The sequence below is a fragment of the Vidua chalybeata genome, chromosome 6 (assembly GCF_026979565.1).
Source record: "Vidua chalybeata isolate OUT-0048 chromosome 6, bVidCha1 merged haplotype, whole genome shotgun sequence".
NCBI lineage: Eukaryota > Metazoa > Chordata > Aves > Passeriformes > Viduidae > Vidua > Vidua chalybeata.
This window is the reverse complement of record NC_071535.1, coordinates 24,764,375-24,786,278: the sequence shown is the minus strand read 5'-3', so window position 1 is coordinate 24,786,278 and position 21,904 is coordinate 24,764,375. Positions and strand designations below refer to the sequence as shown.

The following is a 21,904-nucleotide window of genomic DNA, read 5'->3' as shown; positions in this document are numbered from 1 at the left end:
GGCTCACAAGCAAGTGTGCTGTTTAAAGTCTGTCTCACCTTCAACATGTGGATATTTGAGAGGATTTCTCAGCATCAATACCCACCCCCTACTCTCTCAGAGAGATCAATAGTACAGTAAGTACTTCCTCTGCTTTTGCTTAATCTTTGGTTACCTCTCAGACTACAGCTACTGCAGCTGCACCTATCAGCAAGTACTGGAGTGTTTCAGATGCAGAGGAAGAACAGCAGAATGAGTAGTTCTGGAAAAAGGGAGATGTAAGAGGTCAAAGCTGCATCCGCTTTATTATGGGGTTGTGGTGAGAGTTCATCTTTCTGCAGAAACAGTCCTGACAGTGGAAGTTAGTCATAGAAGGTAAAACCCAAGGAGACAAAAGGCAAGGAAGGATAAACTGGTAAGACCAGTATCACTGAACCACAGCATCCTGTTCCTCTATGCCTCTTCACATCAAGTCATATAGCAGAGGACAGGAAACTTCCAACAGCTTGGCAGACCTCTGAAATATGCAAGTATGTTTAAATTCAGCTCAAAGCAGAGAATATCTTCCCCCTGAATTTTTACAGTACAGGCACTTTGGCATTAAGCATTCAAGAAAGTAAGAACTTGAAACCAAATAATGGCAAAAAGGTGACTAAGAACAAAGCAAGATGAATGCCACATGACATTTATCAAGTTTGTCCGTCACATGCATTTGATCGATTATATAGGGTTAAAAAATTACCATCCAGAGTACAGTTGCTGTTGTTTCCTCAGCTATTCATTATGCTACCATGTGCTACCAGTACTTGTACGATGAGTGGAAGCTACTGCCTTGTAAAAGCTAAATCCCTTTGGCCATTCCTCCTGGCCCTGTAACAGCCACCTCCTACCACTCTTCAAGTACTGTTTGAAGCGTGTGGTGTGGCAACCTTACATTGTACTCTTTCGAGCAACGGCTCCTGGGCCAGAGGACCATAAAAAGAACTAAAGCTTATCTACTTGAAGCTCACTGTGCTGCTTCACCAAAACACCCTCATAAAACATACTGTTAGGATGTTCAACAATGGCAATGCTTCACGTAACAAAAGTTGTCTCTGTAGGATACTGTAACACACACGACAATCTTCACCTGCAACAGTACCTCTTCACAGTTGTATCCGAGGCACTCGGATCTCTTCTGGGAAAGACAAGCAGCACCTTAAGAGGTTACCATCATACTGTCATCCTTCCTGGAGCCAGGACAAGAACTCAAGCAGCTTTCTCTCCCATTTCTGCTGGTTCACCTCCACAGAAACATTAGCTGCATTTGCTATAACAAATGTTATTCTGGAAAAAAAGACAAGGTCACAGAAAATACCTACTATTCTTCAAAGGCGGTGTCAAGTCAGTGCTGTTCATAACACCTGTCACAGAAACTAATACAGGGACATCAACAATATGACTGCTCTGAGTAGAGCAGTTTACATAAAGCTTTCTCCATAGCAGCTACTTTTCTTCTAAACTGAAATAATGACAGTAAATAAAACTGATATAAATAGAAAATGATTTATTAAAAAACAAACAAACAAAACCGAACAAAAAGTCACAACACAATCTCGCTTCATTGTCTGGCCAAAGGTCAGACTTCAAGCTAGTATCCATGCTTCCATCATGTAAGCAAGCATATATAAGGGAAGTTGATGCCTTGCTGGCATGCTCCTCAAAATCTCCTCTAGGATGGTTTTTAGAATACATTGTTTGTGAACACGTTACAAAATTTGAATTCCCACAAGACACTGAAAAAGTGAAGAACAGTTGGTTTTATTTACACATATATGGTTTCCATAAACACCTGTAACACAAATGCAATTTGCTGCATTTCTAACATCTGTGAAAACAGTGACAAATACAGAAAAAAAACCACAGGCAAGCATGCATTCTGCAAGGTTTAGGTAATTTTTTTTCCAAAGTCAGTGTATTTCTGAGAAAGTATTTAATTTAATTTCCAAGTCTGTGCAAACTACTTACATGAACAGTATCCAAAAAGATAGTCCTTTTGAATACTTAGTCACCAAGAATAACACGTGACAGCTTTTGTGTGCAGGTTAAGACCTTTCACATACAAACAATGCTGCAGTCCTCCTTTATAACAGAAGGGAACAGATTATTAGAATGACATTCCTGAAACATTCTTAATTTTAAAGTAACTATGTCATTAATAAGGATGCTTTTAAACAAGTTACTCTGAAAGAAAGCTTTGAAGATCATCCAAAGGGAGCTTATATGCCTACTTTGTCTTCATTGCTAGTCATCTCTGATGAACACTGCTCGGGTCTATGGTTTAGGTATGTGTAAATCATGATGAGAATTCTGAAAACATTTTTATCGAAGAAGCTGCTCAGCCTCCTTGAACTTGTTTTCTTTTGTTTTCCTCAGTAATGCCTGTTTTATAGCATTGATCTTTTCATCAAGTTCAGCCAGTGAATAGCTCTGCTAAAAGAACAAAATAAAAATCACAATCATTTACATCTTGTAATTGCTAGAGAAGTGGCTTATCACTTGATACTTGAGGTCGCTGCATATTGTACTAAGTGATAGAACTCCTTCTGCAGAATTGTCTGAATCTAGTCTTTGCCTATTTAAATTTAAAGGAAAAAGAATACAAACTTGCAAGAAAGACAGTCCTAATCATGGATCAATACGTTCATGCCATTTTTATTAGGTACTTCTTTAGTCTGCTCATAAAAAACCCTAAGAAATCCCTTGTTAAAACACTGGATGAGACTACCTAGATTTCGCAGATCTTGGGTTTACAGTTAAAGAGTTTTTTTCCCCTACTGCCCAACATCAAGCTCCTCTTTGCCACTTAACCTGACAATTCTTTTATGTTTTCTTACACAATCTGGTCATCATCCTTTTTATAAAAATATTTCACCCTTGTTTTTCCTAAACAAGCCTACTTTCTCAAGTCTCAAATGCCCATATCTCATTCTAAGCATTCTCTCCAATCCATCTGTCTCCAAGGGTGATAGCAAGGATCCAGCCATGGTCCCACCTTCACCTATGATAACTTCTCTCTTGTGGCCTAAGAGGTACATGGTATATGCATTCCCTTATGTAATGGTGTTGTGAAAACGGCAAGGCTTACTGACAGGTTAGTATCTGCTATAATGCAGTCCTTTCACCAAGCCAGCCATTTCTACTTTTGTCTTTTCATAAACCAATAAAGCAAATTGAAAAATAATTTTTAAATCAACAAAAACAGAACACATTAATAGAGGGCTGATCAGAATGCAGAAATTGCCTGTTACTCTCAGCTTGACTAACAGCATTATAGATTTCTTTTATTCTATCATCCTCCTAACAGGTGAAAACCCTAGTATGTATTCATAGAGGACTCATTTCATTGTAACATCTATTAACTTTCTGTCTCCTTCCTTCTCTCTTTGACAGCAAGCTATCCAATACTGATGCAGCTACTTCTGAGAACTTACATACTTGCTTCATAGAACTCCTGCTTACTTTCCACACAAAACATCCTAAACTTAAGAAAAACAAGAGTTAATGGCACTTACATGGGGAGATTGAACCTTTCTCCTCTTGCCAGAACAGCTCTGAAGAAAAGACAATCAAAACAGACTTAATGTTGCACTGACAGAAGACTACAAATTGTTAAGAGTCTTTAAAAACCCCACTGACTGCCATTCCATTTAATCCATTCATGGATTAAAGAAACCTTTCTTCTAATTAAGTACTCTGGATCATGAGAAATACTACTGGAGAGCAGTCAGAAGCTGTTGAAGCTTCTCCACACTTGGCAGTCAACAACTATCAATTTATCTGAAGCTTCCTTCAGACAGAACTCAGCTTTTGAAACTGTCAATATTTTCATCCCTAAAATTTGCCTATATCCACACCAATATTTACGCAAAACTTGGGATAAAATGTGCTAATTACTGTGCAGCACTACTATTGCCACCATCACAATTTTCACCTGATCCTCATTCTAGAGATCCTAAAGCATTTTCAATAGAAATTTCAGCTAATGAAAGTGAATGTTTTAACTTCTGGTTTTCAGCCAGAAGGAACAGCCTCACAAATAAAGAACTTTACTGGTCTCCAACACAAATTTAAAAAATTAAACAAAAATGTGTACTATTGCTATTGATTTTTATTTACTGACTCTTCTTTGGCTAGTCTCAAGAAAGAAGTTATAGATTAAATCGCAATCAACAGTAAAAGAGACATTCTTACTGTTACGTGGGGAAAAAAGAGCAAGATAACAGACAAGAAATTTCTACAGTCAAATAGAGCCTGATGTAGTAACAACTAATGCTCTCTTTGTCCTAATACCCTTTGGTGAGTGAAGGTTAAGGTTCAGAGAGACAGAGCTCTGCCTCAAAACCAGAAATAAAGAAAACTAAGTCATAGAATCACATGAAGCAATTTTCAGACAGTTTACTCTCTCATCCTTTTGGAAGTTATTCACATATCATTAGCAATCAGATCACGTAGAGAAGCCCAAACTATTTCAGCTGTTTCAAGCCATTAATGATTTGTATCAAAAATCAAAACTTCAGTCAATTTTCTTGACATAAGAAGCATTTTGGATTTTAAGGCAAGGGGGACAAATACAAACTCTCTGACACATTTCTTACAAATTAGTTAAGCTTGGGTGGCAGCAATTTCCCCTGCCCCCCAACACATACTTTCTTCTTCTGAGTGAGAAATTAGGTAAATATGACCTTGATTAGATGGTCCATGTGTAACATAACCACTACACCAAGCCAGAGTTGTATATTAAAAGTGTCAGCCCTCCAACTCTAAGTCTTCCTCTGTACATCAAAGATTCAAGCACAAAAGGCATAAACACATTTAAATATGCTGAAAGAAGGTAAGAAAATTTCTTACTACAGATTGAAAATATTCAGGAGACAGTCCTTCCAGCTCAAGGATTTTGTCTTCAAGCTTCTTAATTCTCTGATAAATGTCTCTTGGTACTGGACCACCTAAATACATCAGTAGTAATGCAAAGAAATCAGGAAAAGCGCTTGAATGATTTATTTAACTGAAGATTGCAAGTCTGACATTTGAATTCTTCAAGATTAGCTATCAACCAGTAGCTGAACAAAACAAATGGATGGGATAATATTAAGGAAGGATAATTAATATGATTTGGGGTAAAACCTGATTTATAAGCCAGTGTAGTCAATGAAAGCAGTAAGACAACTTCATGTAGTTGGCTGAAGTATGCCTGTCAAGGTCCCCAAAACAACTAATGATCATTCTTTGCAATACATTGGTCATGGGGTATGCATCAAATAATATTGAGATGCTCCCCATGACTGCTGATTTGAACAGGAGTTGAGCTGGTGTTGTATGCTTCCATCTTCTTAACCTATACTGTTTAACCAACCTATTCCTTTAAACAAAATTTAATCACCTATTAGAGGCACAACCTGGAAGCAAGGACCCCTCCTCAGCTACTTCCAATCATTGTCCCTGATATGTGATATATGCATAAACTCCAAATCTGCACATTGTAATCCTAATGCTGGCTAGCCACTTCCAAATTCTATTTCTATGCACAAAAGCTAGCTTATTTTTGAGACAAGCTCTGTCTGCAGCCTCAAGAGTATCTATGCATATCTTATTCTCCTTGCTACCAGAGAACTTTAATCCACTACACAGTCACAGGAATCTAGCAAGCTAGTCAATGTTCCAAATATTTTTAAGATAATGGATTGGCATCTATTCAGTATTCAGAAGACAAAAATCAAGTGTGTCTGCAATGTCATGTGTAGAAAATTCGCTTAACTAGATGGAGATTGGGCTTCTGTTCTGTTTTGAAAATAATTTTCAAGAAAAATACTAATTCCTCCTTGATAAATGCCTTATTGTGCCTCAATGCCATATTATGGAAAACTGGGGCTGGGGTAAAGAAAGCAACTATCTAAAAAAAAAAAAATCAGTAGCCTGACAACTATGGCATTTATTTTAGTGAAATGTATGGACTCATGTTTGCAGGCCTAAAAAGAAGTAGTGACAACAAGCTTCCCACATTCTGGGAAATAAGCTTTATGCCTAAATGGATTTCAAGAAACATCCATCTTTAGGAAAAGCTTTCAGGTCATCCTTTTTGTTGATTTTACCACCAGCCCACAAACTGTCCATGAAGCAGCCCTTAGTCCTAAACTCAGCTTTTCCTGTTAAGTGGGTCAAGGCAGGACTCCAGTGGCTATGGAAAACCCCAATCTCCAGCTATTCCATATTATTTTAAATCCTGTTCTAATGTGCCTCTCTCTTATTTGCCACCACATAAAGTGTCCATTTGCTAACTCAGCATCTCAAATTGGGCATAAACCTGGGTTCCATTTTGGGCATGAAACCCTAAACACTAGATCACTGTACTTGGGGCGAACAAAACCCTTCAGTAGATCTACTAACTTTTTTCACAGTATCAGTTTTTATAGGCTTGCCTAGTTTCACCACAGTAATCATAACTGTAGTATAAAATGGCACACCAATGTCAAAATTGTAACATCATACAAACCTGTTTGTAGCCGTAAGTGTGCTTCAATGTTTTGCAATCTCTCCTCAACAGCTTGGTTTCCACAATCATGAATGGGTACACTGGCTTTGTGACTGGACCCATGCATTCCTTCAGATCTAGTCTGAGGTCCATATGTATTTACTACCCTAGAAACTAGGTAAAGAGAAAATAAATTTCACACATATGCATATGAAACACAAAGCAGATCTAACTAAAAGAATCAAAATATTGAAGCATGAAAACCTGTGTAAAATCAGTTTTACAGATGTCTTGCATATGAAGGGTCCCACACACAGCAAGATCAAAAGTTCAAGTAAAAGCATTTTCTTATTATTTTGCATGAGTAACCAAACTTACCAAAACCCCTGTATTTTACATATGCAAAGTATAAGAATTACTCATACATTCATGTAGAACGGCAGTGTCAAGAATTTATCATCAGCTGCTGATAAACAGCAGAAACCTTGATATCTATGTCAGCAGTTGCACATGAGAGCTTTTGTGAATGCAAAGAAGAGGCCAGACCTAATATTACAGGAAGCATCATAAATACATGAAGATGAGGGGAGGTACACAACTGAAGAACCAATACAAACCTCAGCAAGGAAGTTCACTTCTAATTTTTGTCATCTGGATAAAAGCTTTAGCGACTCTTAGCTGCATCTAGGACTATCTTTTACCCATGCTGAGCCATGTCTTCATGAGAAGATTTTGCTCACTTCTCATTAAATCAGAGTAATTTCTTAAGTTCTCCTCATAGAACTACTGCGATGTACAGCAGATTTAAAGACTATATTGGCAGCTCCAGATGCTAAAGCACACACATACATACACCATCCTACTCAACACTTCATGAAGGCAACATGCTAAATTCTTGATTTAAGAAGCAAGAATGTATTTATGCTGGTTTTACTTCCAATTCTTTTCTAAGTGTTTTCCACATTTCAGTTACGAACTGCTCCTTGAAGTGAAAGCTTCCCTTTTTTCCTGTATTATGCTGCCATCCAACCAACAAATTAACACTCAGTTTAAACAGTGACTATTCAAAGAGGTTCTTTGTGAAAGATTCTAAAATCAAACTCACTTTCCCATTTCCTTCTTAGCTTACCATACCTTTCCATACTTATTATTTTGCTTTACAGTATGATTCTAAATTACAGAATTAAAAATAATTAATTGGTTTCTAGGACCAATATCAAGTGGATAACTGAATATGACCACTCTCAAAAATGCAGAAGAGGCTTGCTTTCATTCTCATTTTGGGTATTTTGTTTTTAAAGAACGGTAATTTGTGTACACCTAGAGAGCAGCAGATGAACAACCAATATTTTTGGACTTTCGTTGGACATAATTTCTATATTATTTATTCCTTTCCAAAAAGTAGTGCAGTGATAAACTCATTCCCCAGCTCGCCACTTCTTATAAATCTATGTCTTAGAACTTCCACTGTCCCAAAATTATATTCTATTTCAATACACTTGCAACAACTAATGAAAAATAGAAGATAATCCTATTTAATCTCAATTCCTTATTGATGGTTTCTTTCGCCTTAAAAGAAAAACTAAATATTGTTCAGCTTCTCTGTCCTGCTTTATGTTTTCCACATTTCCTTTCAGACTATGAAAATAGGCTATTTTGTTTCAGTATTTAGTGCCTAACCATTCATTTAGTGAAGCAGATAAGGGATTTAAAACCTTGAAGACATAAATGAAGATGTAAAATATTCACTAGAGTAAAAAATCAACACATTAAGTTTGCATTTTTGAGCATTCTATAAAAAGTTTTGATATCAAAAACTTCTCAGTGCTGTTATATCTGGACACTTAAATGGGTATTAAAAGAGTTGCTTACCCTTTATATGACTTTTAAATCCAGGATAGGGTGTGAAAATTGCATCTGTTCTGGCACAGCTATTTTCTAAATAAATAATGATATGACAAGTGAGGTTCAAATTATGTATTTATAATTGAAAATATTCTAACCACCATCAACTTTGAGGCTTTAAACAAATCTAATTAAAATGCTTCAAATAATTAAAAAAAAAATCAGGAATACTTATTTCATTCTATAAACACTTGCCCATTAATAGTTTGAAACACTTGCATGGACTTACTGCTTTTAATTGGACAAGTTGTTCATATAAATGTACTCACACGTGTATATAGAAGTTTAATGGATCAGGACCAAATTTATTTGGTTCTTACTTTTCACTGCATTTCTCTGTAACTTATTTCCTTCCTCTTGTACAGAAGCCTTTTTCCTGCTTACCATGGTTATTCTGGCTTTATGTCCTTTTCTGAAACTCCTATTTCTCAACTGATCTAGTTTACTTATCAGCATTCTTTCCTAAACCTTTCTGCATTTATTCTGATCCATGTGACTTCTTCCATTTGCCTAACCATACAACCTATAGTATGGACGACCTTAATTTATTCTAATTTTTTTATTTTAATCTCTGTTCATTATACCAAAGCTCTACACATATTTTATTATGCCTGAACAATGACACAAGCCTTATTATCAATTCTTCTGTACAAAATTAACAATTTTGGGAAAAAATATTTCACGATCTAGCATATTCTACTAAACTTCAGATGTCTTTTGCATTCCAACTAATATTCAAGCAGCTAAACTCTCTACGAAGCTTACTGAACAATAAGCTTTGATCTCTAAGAGCTTAAGTACCTCATAGAGACAATGCACATACAGGTTCACAGGTACTTAGAAAATATCTCTGTACTACTTACGTAGTTATGTATATAAAACTGTCTTAACTTCCAAGATGCACTTGGCTATAGTTACTGATCCTGTAAATGGGATCCAGTCTGCCAGATGGATTTAAGATTGGTTACAGATACAGCCAATTGTACTACAATGTGAGCAACATTAAAAAGAAAAACTCATTTCAAGTAGCTAGTAATTCAAATTCATTGAAAAAAATACTTACTTACAATTTAACTAGCATTAAATTAACTTTAATTTGAATATGGAATTCACAAGACATTTCTGAATTGCGATTCCATTTACTGTGGAGGAACACCTAGTTAAAACACTGGGAACAACAGCTACAAAATCATCTGATCCAAGACAGCAGTTCTTAAAATTAACATAATAATAGATATAATCTTTCTGCATGGGAGGCATTAAACATTGTCATCCAGTGACTACTCAATTTATTTTTCTGACATGCATGCAAGTTCTAAATTTTAAAAGAAATTTACTCTTGAAAAAAGTTCTGTTTTAAATATGGATTAGTGCTTTTGAAAAACAAAAAAACCAAATCAAACCAAAAAACAACCCAAAAACAAACCAGCAAAAAACCCCCCACAAAACTTAAATTGCCATGAAGATTAAAGTCTGGCTAGCCAGTTACCTTGATTACAATCAATAACATTGCAAAATTCCCTGACATTATTTTCATTGATCTCGGCTTGTTTCCTCTCGATGAAGGCTGATATCCGTCTGTCAATCTGCAGGTAATAAACATGATGGCATATATCTATTTCATTCTTTAAATTTAAAATTTAGAAAGGTCTTTCATTTTTCTGTTTTTAAACTCACATACTTCTTTTAACTTTTAAAATCACTTACTTCTGCTTTTCCAGCTTTTATTTGGACTACTTCCGGATCAAAATTAAAATGAGCATCCTTCAGATCTCTCAAGTCATAACTTCCATATTTTTCTTCAATCTGACTGTTACCATCATAAACATCTAAACTTGTCTGGCTTTCTGTTTTACCTCCAGGTTCAACATGGCCTACATTTTCCTCTTTGATCAGTGACTGGAGTTTTTCTAAGAGAGGCTGAACAAAGAAAACAGTGTATTAGGGTTTAAAAAATACAAGTCCAAAAGTCCCAAAGCCAAGAAGACAAGTCCTATTACAATTTCCAAACCCAACCAATGGAAATAATTTTGGGAATTACAACACCTTCCTCTGATGGAACACAGTAATAAGATTAAAAAGAAGTTCCAAATATTGTGCACACCACAATTCTGACCTTTTTGATCTGTCTTTTAGAGGTTTGTAGAGGAAAACTCCCAAATTTCTGTGAAAATCTGCCCATACTTCTGTGTTACTAGCTAAATCAAAGCTTCAATGCCACTTAATTAACATGTCATTCAAATGCTTACTCAGTTGTAAGGCTTAGTATTTTTCCTCCTTAACATGAAATCTGGTGCTCTTACACTGTAAAGCCTTTATCACATCAGCACTACATTCTCCACTTGAAACCCTAGTTGCCCAAGTGAATGAGAGAACACAGACATGAAATACATAGGCATTATGATGAACACATGCTTTGCTTGACACAGTTGATTATCTACTTAGGTCATGAAATTAAATGAGAAAAGGCACTGACATTTGTGGCAGGAAAAATGCTTATTTTACTGTAGTAACTCTTATGTACGATGTAACATCAAAACCTCAGTACATATATATGTCCCTGTCTCTTTTTAATTTCCATCAGTTTCATCTAGTCTGAATTTCACTGCTTATTTTGTCTCAATAAATTATTTTAATTTTTTTAAAGACAACATGATTTTTAGCAGTCACATTTTCTGAAATGGAATCAAATTCCCACTTGCAGCATTCTTACATGTTGGATGTAAATTTTATTTGCTTTTATCTTACATATTTTCTCTTTCTGTTCATCACACCAAAGATCTGGTGGATGTCTGGAAAACAAAGGGGTTTTTTTTACCTACAGACAAGAAAATACAGAGACTTCCCTTTTCATCCTCTCAGTACTAGGCACCTCAAATAATTCATTGACTAGCTAAAGCAAAATAGTAGTACTCAAATCCCATCTTCTACATATGAACTATCAAGGTCAAAACACTGCTCAGTTACCAGCTGACAAACTGCTAGCCCTCCCTGCCATGCAACTAAATTACTTTTGGCAGGGTTGCAAAGTTTCAAATAGTTAAAAGAAATGACAGTAATGGTGACTGGCTACTTGGCAAGATGAGACATTAATGTCAAAGAAATTACTCTTTAAAAAAAAAAAACCTAGGTTGAAAATATATTTAATTGCAGTAAGACACTCCAGGATGTGTCATGCTGGGATAATGCCACTTCTTGAACCACTGAAAGCACTCCATGAGCCTCAAAACTCACCCAACGCATGGAATCATTATCATAGCATGACACACACCTGCCGTGTCTTATTGCTTAATTATAACCCACCATAGATGGAAATGTATCACATTTACAATGCTAGTCTAGAAATCAATGAGGCTGCAGTTATTCAGCCTGCTCACCTACAGTGGCTATTCCCACCGCTAATCTGAAAAATCTGTAAATGTGAGTACCTATGGAGCATAGTGGAATCCCAAGCATTTAATACTTTTTCAATCCTTTTTTGTTGAACACAGCAATGTAAGAACAAAATTATTGGAATTTTACAGTTGAGATTACTTTTAGTTGTTGATCACTTTTGTCAAGCCAAATGTGTCCCATGAGATATTTACCTGTAAACATAAAATATGCTGCTGAAGTGCACTAAAAAGCAAGGCTGGCTGAAGTGCTGATGTGCTCTGAAGCTTGCTCCAATCGATTACAACTTTCACAATATCCTCTCCAAGATTAAGCTTCATCAGGGCAAAACAATAAAAAATTATATGTATTAACATCAAAAAAGTATACAAGACTCCTACACGACAAGAATTATGCTCAGTCTCATACAGACCCATTCCAATTTTAGATGAGAACGCTGGAAAGATTTGATATTAATTATAGTCCAAGCAGCTGTCATTTTCCAAGTAAGCTAGTATTTGTAGAATATATTATAAAATTAAAAATTCCTTCCTAAGTCATCACATTTTCATTGTATTAATTTGATCCTTGGCTTTATTTAATTCTTGTATGAAAGCATGTTGTTCATGTTAATCACTCAAACCATCTTTTCTTTTAGTGGATTCTAGAACCACCAGTATGAAGAACATGACCCAGGATAGCAGTGTCCTGTAAGTTCATGCATTTTATTCCAAGATCGCAAGACTATCTATGCCTGCATGACCCATGTCTTGATGTAACACCACAGCTCAATCTTGAATTTTTACTTGCTGCTAATCCAAAGGAAGCTTTATATTAAAAATAAGTGCATAAAAAAAAGGATTTTTTTAATATCTCAAAGTTGAACAAACTCTAGATTACACAGCATCACTATTACAACTATTTTCAAATCACACTATTTTCCTGTATATTCATTCATATTGAAATGAACAATTTCCACAGTCTATTCTCACTGCCAAGGAATTGCAATATTTAACTTCCAAGACAATAAAGAAAAAAACACACGATAAATTTGAATTATTATTTAAAAGAAGTATGTATCTTCTACAAGCTATAAATATACTTTCTAATACAAAGATAATTATCATTAAACTCTAATGAGCTAGCACACTTTCATACCCAACTCTGCCCTTTTTGTTACACTAAGGCTTTTCTCAAGAAAAGCTTAACGAGATGATCACTTTCATTTCCCAAAGCTAAGAAGGTTGTTCTCCAACCAAACATCCTGCAAGTGATACCTCAAATTCTAAATACAGATAAAATTCTTGTTTGAAATCAAGAGGACCTACAGGTACTCTGCTTGCAACACTGAATTCCCAATTCATATGCATATTTGTATATCTATTCCTCATTCCTTCCATTAAAATAAAAAGTGGGGGTGGCAACAGAAAAAGGTACCTCAAGATGACAAAAGTGACCTTTAACTCATGGTCTAGAGACATTTAACTTCCAACAGCATCAAACATTATACACAAGAACACAGAATGCATATGCACTCATGTCCTGAAGCCACCACAAAGTGTATGAAACACTGAGAACTGGACACAAGAATGCCTCCATCACTCTGCAGGCAAAGCTGTGGATGATAAGCTGTCCCACGTTAGTTTCAAATCCCAGCATTAACACAATTTTGTAAAGAATTATAAGCCTGAACCTTCCTTCTTTAGTCAAAGACCAGCCTTGCTAAATTCAGGGTTAGTTCCCAAATTACATAGCAAAGGAGACAGTCTGACTAGATATAGAATGTATTTTAGATAATTTTCACAAATGGTTATCCCTGTTTAGTATTTAAGCTAAGTAGACAGGATGTAGGAAAAGTAATGTTCTAGGATATACTAATCTTGAAGAAGTTTCAAAATCAAGTATGTATTTAGAACATAGTAGGAATAAAATTTACTTTAGGAATTAAGCCACTGTGGATGTGATCATCTGAAGCACACATTTCTGCCCAAAGTTTCTGGAGTAATATCTCCTATATGCTACATTACAGTCTACTGACAGGGTAAGAAAGGTGTAGATTAAATCATCCAAATTAAACAAAATAGAAGTGCTACTGCAATTTCCTAATAAGCCTCCTTTTTCAAAAAGAATAAGCTGATATGTGCCTTCATATCACAATGGACAACTCCTGTCTAGGTGGTTCAAGGCACAAAAAGCAACAGAACTTAGAATAATGTAGAGGACAGTCATATTTTTAATTCATAGACACTGCTTTTAAATAAAAGTATAAAGCCCTCCTGCATCAACAGAAGTTTCTAGTACAATAGAGTAAGTTCTCAGTCTTTCACATCCTACTACTCATTAGAACTGTGACAGATTTATAAATTCAATGTTTTCATAACTTCATTAGTCAAAGCCTTTGACTAATTACAAGTCCACAGCCTATTCAATTTACAGGATCATATGTAATTTCAGCCCTTTAAAATTTGTTTTATATAAACACTGGCTATCACTTGAATCTTAAAGAACTTTTCAGGATCAGTTATTGGTTTTAAGAGCTGTTATTCTCAGATGTCCTCCTGGTCATGTACTGCCATTGATTGCTCCAGTAAAAAAAAAATCCTGTGCCAGAAATATTCTTGCTTACAGCCCAATTTACTAGCATAAATCCAACCTAAATGAATTAAACTGTGACTGCTAACAATTTGGCACATGCTCAGTCATCTCTCTAAAAGGGAAATGGGGAATCAGTAGTTTCACTCAGAAATGCAAGACAGTTTGCTAGAATCTGTAAGGGGGTAAAACACAGCAGTTAAATCTGTCAGTACTCAAGCACTGGCAGACAAGTGTCAGCAACTGGAAAGGATCATAACTGAGCAATTAAAAGGACTTTCACAGCTAAGATGGAGCAACCAGATCCTTACCCAACCAGTGCACCGGACAGTGAAAGGCGTCTGTTGTCATGGAAAGAAGACACTCCAAACACCAAAGAAGACAATTATACTCTGCACCATAGCTACTGTAATTTTACTGAGGGCATGTAGCAACTCTAAACAGTTCTCTCACAATGGTCTGTGCACACACAGTTATTTTTAAAAATCACCAGGGTCTTTCCAATGACATGCTAGTTGTAGAGCCAGCTTTGCAGAAAAAGTAAGCTGCTGAAGTCAAGCAGGAAAATAAGAGTTTTTAATGTAGTTTAGAAACAATTAATAAACTTATGATGAATACCCTAGTTAAAACCTTAGGAAACTTTCCTCTTATTCTCCTTTGTGTTTTTCATAAATACAAGAGTTCCAGCTTTTCTCTGGTGTGTTCTATTACTGTCATTCCTAGTGTTGTCCTCCCACTTAGATAAACTGATAGTCACTAGTTCTTCATTGATCACATTCAGAATTTTCACCAGGAAGAATTATGGGGCCTTTAAACCTCAATATATAGTCTTCATGCCTCAGTAATCCTATGTGATGTGTCTGGACATCACACTGTTTAGTGCTGTACTCCTGTTCAAAAGCCACGGTAGTTTTTAACCATTTTAGAGACAGGAAAACTGAGACTCTTCACTAAGTGCCTGAATTATCAAGCCCTTAATTTTGGTTGCTTTTTGTTTGAAAACAGAGACAACTGCTAGCATAGTTGAAGGAGAGAAGCAAATATAATAGAATTCTATACAGATGAGAGGTGAAACACTCTAAAAAAATCATTTCAGATCAGCCAGCAGCTACTCCTAAACGGCCTCTGCATCTAAGAGCCCATTTCTGTACCAAACGTACGTTGAGTTACACTAGCTCCCGCAGATATTGTTCATCATCTGGCCCCAAACCTTCAAACTGCTAACTCTTGAAGTAAGAGTGTACTTCTACTGCCTTCACAGAACTACATAAATGTTTCCACAGTGGAAAATTAATCTGTAAATTGTTTATACCAATAAATAAGTTATTACTAAAACCTTCTCCTGATAAGGGCCTTCCACCACTACTGTAACATTTGTTTCACAACTCACAGACGTTACTGAACAGAAAGTAGGTGTTTCAATTTAAGTACCATAGAGCAGAGCACCTTTAAAACTTCTGACCCTTAGATGCACTGTGTGCATGTCATTACCAAGGCAGGGCTAACTTCAAGCTCCTGAAAACTTATTTTGATTTAATGCACTGTAAGCTTTCAGTAGCTTTTCAACTCAAAGTAATTAATTAAGATACAGCAATGAAGCAAATTGCACTTTCCCATGGAAGATCTCATCCGTCAAACTACGAAGTGGCACGCGACGTCCCCGTCGCTGCGAGGCCGAGGCACGGTCCCGGCTGCGGGAGAGAAGCAGCAGCAGCAGCAGCAGCCACGCACGCAGGGGCTGCCCCGGCCGGAGGCAGCGGGGCAGGCAGCCGGCACCGCCGCCCCAGCCCCGGTAGAAACCAGGCGGGCACTCCCAGAAGAGAGGCAGCTCCCTTGTCTGTGGCAGACTTACGTCCTGTCGAGCGCCCTGCCCTATTCCTGGAGCCCACAAGGGCCCCGCAGGCCGGGGAGAGGCAGGAGCCAGCCCTGCGCGAGCCCCCAAAGCGAGGTGTTGTGAAGCGGGCGCGGCGCCCAGCCCAGCTCCGCCCAGGACCTCCCCCTCCGCCCGCCCCGCACTCACCTGCCCCGCCAGCCCGGCCAGACAGCGCAGGGCGCTGCTCGCTACCTCGGAGGCCGCGGGGTCGACCTCCGGAGCGCGGGCGCCGGGGGGGAGCGGACTGGGCACCGCCACCGCCGCCGCCATGACACCGGGCCGGGCCGGGCCGCGCCGTCGCCCCGCGATGACGAACGCCTGGGGCTGGCCCCGCCCCGCGCGCTGATGGACAGGCGCGGCGGCCAATGGCGGCGCTCGGGGGCGCGGCCCGGGGCCGCTGTGGGGGCGCGCTCCCGGGGCCGCTGTGAGGGCGCGCTCCCGGGGCCCGGCTGCGGGCGCGCCTTGCGGGGGCTGCCCCGCGGGCACGGCTGCACCGAGGGCTCCTTCGCGGGGGAAGGAGCACCGGTGCTTATTTCTGTACATCACATTGCTGCCCTTGTTTCTGCCGGGCCTTTCTGGTTACCCCTTCACTTTTGTGCGCTCATACGTTTTGTTCAAAGCCTTGACTCTTCTGGTTGCAGCAGGGTTGTTTCTAAATCAGACTACAAGGTTTGTGAGAGTACTCTTGATTATGGGGATCGCAAAATTCTATTCCCTGTAAGACATCTTACTTGCAAATTTCTTTCCTGAAAAATTTAGTAGAAATTCCTAAGAAGTCTAAGTAGAAATGCTTTCAAAGGTTTCCTACCCGATGTTTGTTTTGATAATCTTATTTTGATCTTCGGTGATTCCTTTCTGTTCCCTGACCCTCGATATTTTTAATTCAATTGAAAAATGGTGAGTACAGTTGTATATACAAATGTTAAAACATTCTTAAATAAAAATATTAGACAGATGAATTTATTTGACTGATGTTTTGAGGGTTCTTTCTCAGCTAAGATGTACCTTGATATAGTGAAAATAAATGCTACTAAACAAGGCTTTCAGCACCAGCAACCCACAACATTTGAGGAGACTCAAGCAGAGAAAGCTCTGCTCAGTTCCAGAGAAAAATTAGTTCCAAAGAGAACTTCAGTGTTTAATGATTGCAAATATATTGCATGGATATCTGCACTTTGCAAGAATATCTTATCTAGGGTGAACTAGATGGCATTTGCTTGGATTCAGTTGATGAGGACCATTCTTTGGATTCAGAAATATTTATGGCAGAATGTGTTAGTGATTTAGGAGCTCTGAAACAGATTTAGGAGCTCTGAAACATAGAAGTTACTTAATTCCTGAAAACACACCGTTTTTATCAAATAGCATTTTGAACACATGCACAGATTATGGCAGTCAGTTAAGAAAATTTGTGAAATTTTGTTTTGCACTTCTGTGCAACAACAGTAATTCCAGCTTGTGATCAAGGGCTGCTTCAACCAACCTTGCCTCTTGCAGTTTTGTCACTGGACAGGTAGCTGCAGCAACCCTGCAAAATGTAATAATGTAATTTGGATCAAATCATGAAGAATTCAAGAATAAAGGAAAATACACTGGCCTTTCCCCTTCCCCACCAGCACTACAACACTGAATGAACACATAAGTGATCTGCTGCCCAGAGCACAGATGTAACAACCTGGCATTGGTGTCAGAGGAAACAGTTTGTCCTGAATGAATTCCCAATGACCTGATAAGACAGAACAAGTCTGAACCAATTTTTAACTTCAAGTGATGAGTGCTCAGCTACCTGATAGATTCCAGCTTTCCTAGAGTGATGGAGCAGATGTGTCCTACTTTAGCAATGGGTACGTGTAGCTTTCCTAGCTGACAGACCTAAGATCTTTCCTTTGCTTTTGAGCATGTTCTCTTTACCTGTAGCCAGAGGTTGTTTTGGGGTAAAAAACATTTCAAATGAAAAAGAAATAGATAAGCATATAAATATCAGAAAGATACATGGAAATATAAGGGAGATTTAATGAATGTGGAGGATTTCAAGAGACAGTGGGAGTTATACACCATTATTTATTCTGTGCTCATTACAAGAAGAGTAGGCAAAAGACCATGAAATAGTCAGTAGAACTGTTGATGCCCATCTTTTATTTACTAAGCAGAAACTGGATCTTGGCCTTCTTCCTGTTGTTTGCAAATGTCTCTTCTTAGAAAAACAGTAATGATTCCTATGGGGAAAGACTTTCTTCCTACTTGCACTGTCTCAGAAGACGTTGATCTGAGTTGCAGCTGCTAGTTGCATAAATTTGGTATCATCTGAAGTTTCACAGATTAAATTAGGCAATGCATTAAACAAACAGCTAAGGCAAAAATGTTAAACCTTCGTATCTAATGGAAGAGACAGACCAGAGCAGAATGGTTCCAGAAGATGATTATATACTCACTGGATGTAGTGCACAGTAAAAATTAATTCACTTGTAATCGCCTCTGGAAGTAAAGCTAGCCACAGTATATCCAGGCCTCCGTAAAGACAGAGGAAATTACATGGCATGCTCACTAAAGCTGGTGAATCAATAAAATATTGGAAGCTCTAATTGCTGGAAAGATTCTGGTAATTTGGAATAAATTTATAGAAAACTGGCAAGAAGTGGATTGCCAGAGATAGAGACACTTGTTTAGAAAGAGGACTCAGAAGATTTAAATATGTCTAATTTGGCAGTAATGTCCAGATATTTTAATAATATGACAAACAAGGGAGGGAGTAATCTGGAGTTGCTTTCAACACTCAGGGATAGAGTTGTCATGATAATATTAAATCTTCTGCAGCTTTGATCCCTGAATGGATCATTGAGGCATATAAAACCCTCTCCCACTGAAACCACCTTGAAAAATATAAGCACAAATCCACTAAGTTCTTAAATATCAAATATTGTGGTTGGAGTAAAATGATTTTGAAATAGAAAACTATTTTCTTTTGGTTTTGGACGATTGCTTCTTTTTATTTTGTTTGTAAAATGATAAACATATTCACCTCTTTCCAAGTCTAGGTGTCTTTAAGCAATTTAAAATCACAGCAAACCTCAGTAAATTGACACAAGTTCTCTCCATTGGTCACTACTGTCATAATTGCTAGCACTGTTTCTTCTCCTGAATATTACAGTGCCATAATTTCTGAACTCACACTTTAATTTTGTCTCTAACTAATACCCAGAGAAAGGTGGGTGCTTGGCAGAATGCACCAGTCATTGAGGTTTGTTGTGCCAAAGAGTGAAGTGCTGAGCTAAGGAGGCTGTGTAACGTACAAGCAGATTTTTCTCCTGAATTGAAAAGCTCATGCTGTGTACTTCTGCTTATGTCAGCTGTAGCACAGAGAAAGGCAAAAGAGGCAATGCTTCAGAAAAAAAAAAAAAAAAAAAAAAAAAAACCAACAAAAAAAAGACCCTGAAATAATTTGGAGCTTCAAAGATAAAAACAATACTGTGAATTCTGTCCAAAGCCCCAGTAAAATTATTCAGTTTGACACCCTGCTGTAAATGGAGTTTTTCCTAATATTCAGATTATCAGTGCTGGGCTAAATCAACACAATTATAAAAAGAAAATTGATAGTATCGTACTCATTAAAGTTAAATAGGGTTAAAATAGGAAATGACCAAGTCCCTCCAAAATAAAAGCTTTTCTTTATTTTTCCAAGCATTAATTTCAGAATTAAGAGCACTTCACTTCTGTTGCTTCCCAAGTACCCAGAAGAAGGCATTGCTCCAATGAAGTTTATAGATCCTGGTTCAACAAGATACTTAAGCTGGTGCCTAATTTTAAGCACTAGTTTAGCTGGAAAAAACCTCAGCATGCATCCCTAAAATGTAGTCATGTGCTCATTAACTTCATCAAATAAGGCTCTGAATTGCAAATCTGGCTCTCCAATAGGAGCTGCATTCCTTCAAAGCAAATGTCTCTGCTGACCTTTTGGTGTTTCCTTCACTTTATCAAAGTTGAGAAAGCCCTGTTCAGACAGGATTGGAATGGGATTTGTACAAAATGTCTTGGCGGAAATACATCCCTGATGTATTTGCCATTAGAGAAAAAAGGCAAACCAACAAACCTATAAGTCTCTTACAGTTCTGACTTGCAGTAATTTGATCATTCCTAACATTTGTGATGCTGTTGCCTGCATTCTGTGTAGTGTCCTTATCCTGGCATGCACATGTACCCATGACCCTTCCTTTCTGAATTTTTTTATCCTTGTGATTTTCTAATACTGCTTCATGTTCTTCCTTACTTTGGTCTTTATTTTCATTGTTGTTGTTTAGTAATTTTACAACATATTTAAATTTGATATACCTGCCTCCCCTCTTTCTTGCTGCCATCTGCAAATATGATTAGCACTCTGCACAAAATCCTTCAGCTCAGTTATATAATTTGGGATTGAGAACTGACCCCTGCAAGTCCTAGCTCAACATCTCTTCTTAGGAAGTCAGTGAACCATTATTATAATTATTCTCTGTTTGCAAATTCTAGACTTCTATAGCTACTTTGAAAGATTTGATTATAAAGCCCCTTCCTATCATTTTCTTGTGAGACTATCATATAAAAATGTAGAAGGTGCCTTGCAGAGTAGGTGTCTATGATCACAGTGTTTCCCCTTTTTGCAAACTGTCAGTAATTTGAAACAAACATTGTGAAATTAAGCATTCATACCTGAAGACAGACTAAAAATTAATAATTTTCCATTGCATTAATATGTACATGCCGTACGTATTATATATTTAACTCAAGTTTAACGGGACACTTGAAAATCTATATTTAACAGGGAAACAGGAATATAGCATATTTATTTCAGAGAAAATTTAACTATTGGGGTTCTTTGATTACTGAGTGCTTGATTTTAAAAGCTGTAGCTTGCATCTTTATTAGTATAATCTGACTATTATTTTAAAATAAATAATAGTGATGGATGCTTAGGAATATTTTAAATAGGTTTCTTCAGTTGTGCTATGTGCAAACTTTTCACATAGCTTATCTGGGAGCCAAGTCCTTTTCTGAACATGCAGTCTTCCTAGCCTTTTCTGTGGAGCAGTTATATTGCTAAAATTTAAATTTATCTCCAGCTTCAACAGTTCAACTTATAAATTTCAGTACCCCAGTAGCTAGACAGTTATCATCGAATAGACCACATCTGTCATCATTGGTCTGATCGACTATTCCATGTTCTGGCAGCCCCCTGGCAGACTTCAAAAAACAGAACCAGATCTAGTTTAGATATGAGATTTGTGGACTAATAGTTGAAATTAGGGGCCTGTATTATGTAGTTGTGTTGAACCTCTCAAATTAGTCTGTAAGGAATTCATATATCCATATGACAAACTAAGATAGGTACCTGAATCCTGTAAGCTTCTCTGGATATGTCCTCCTGTGTTCATTCCACCTGCAGTATTTTTTGACTTCCTCTACAAGTGAATAAATAATGCCCTTTTTTGGATATAATGTAACTATAAAGTTTTTTGTATTGTAGTAAGTGAACAAAGGAACATACTCATCTTTACACTGTCAATATTTTTCTAAAGCAGAAGAGGCATTTGTTAATAGGGAATATGAAGTTTGGGTCCCAAACTTTCAGTGAAGCTGGCCATGCACCTGCTTACTTTGTGCACAAATCATTCTAATGAATTCTAAAGAACTATTCATGT

General features: G+C 37.4%; 1 protein-coding gene across 2 annotated transcripts; it reads right to left on the bottom strand.

Annotated features, from left to right (window-relative positions):
• Positions 1-1,505: 1,505 nt before the first annotated feature.
• MBIP (MAP3K12 binding inhibitory protein 1) lies at positions 1,506-16,523 on the bottom strand. Of its 2 annotated transcripts, none has more exons than XM_053946044.1 (9): positions 16,380-16,523; positions 11,983-12,102; positions 10,103-10,315; positions 9,885-9,981; positions 8,363-8,428; positions 6,512-6,664; positions 4,870-4,967; positions 3,534-3,572; positions 1,506-2,451 (listed from the first exon to the last, which is right to left on the bottom strand). In XM_053946044.1, the coding sequence occupies exons 1-9, from the start codon at positions 16,500-16,502 to the stop codon at positions 2,341-2,343; spliced, it is 1,020 nt and encodes a 339-aa protein (XP_053802019.1). In that variant the 5' UTR covers positions 16,503-16,523; the 3' UTR covers positions 1,506-2,340. The 2 variants fall into 2 exon arrangements, with proteins under 2 accessions (XP_053802019.1, XP_053802020.1); XM_053946045.1 differs by having other exon boundaries at positions 1,506-2,448.
• Positions 16,524-21,904: the final 5,381 nt, after the last annotated feature.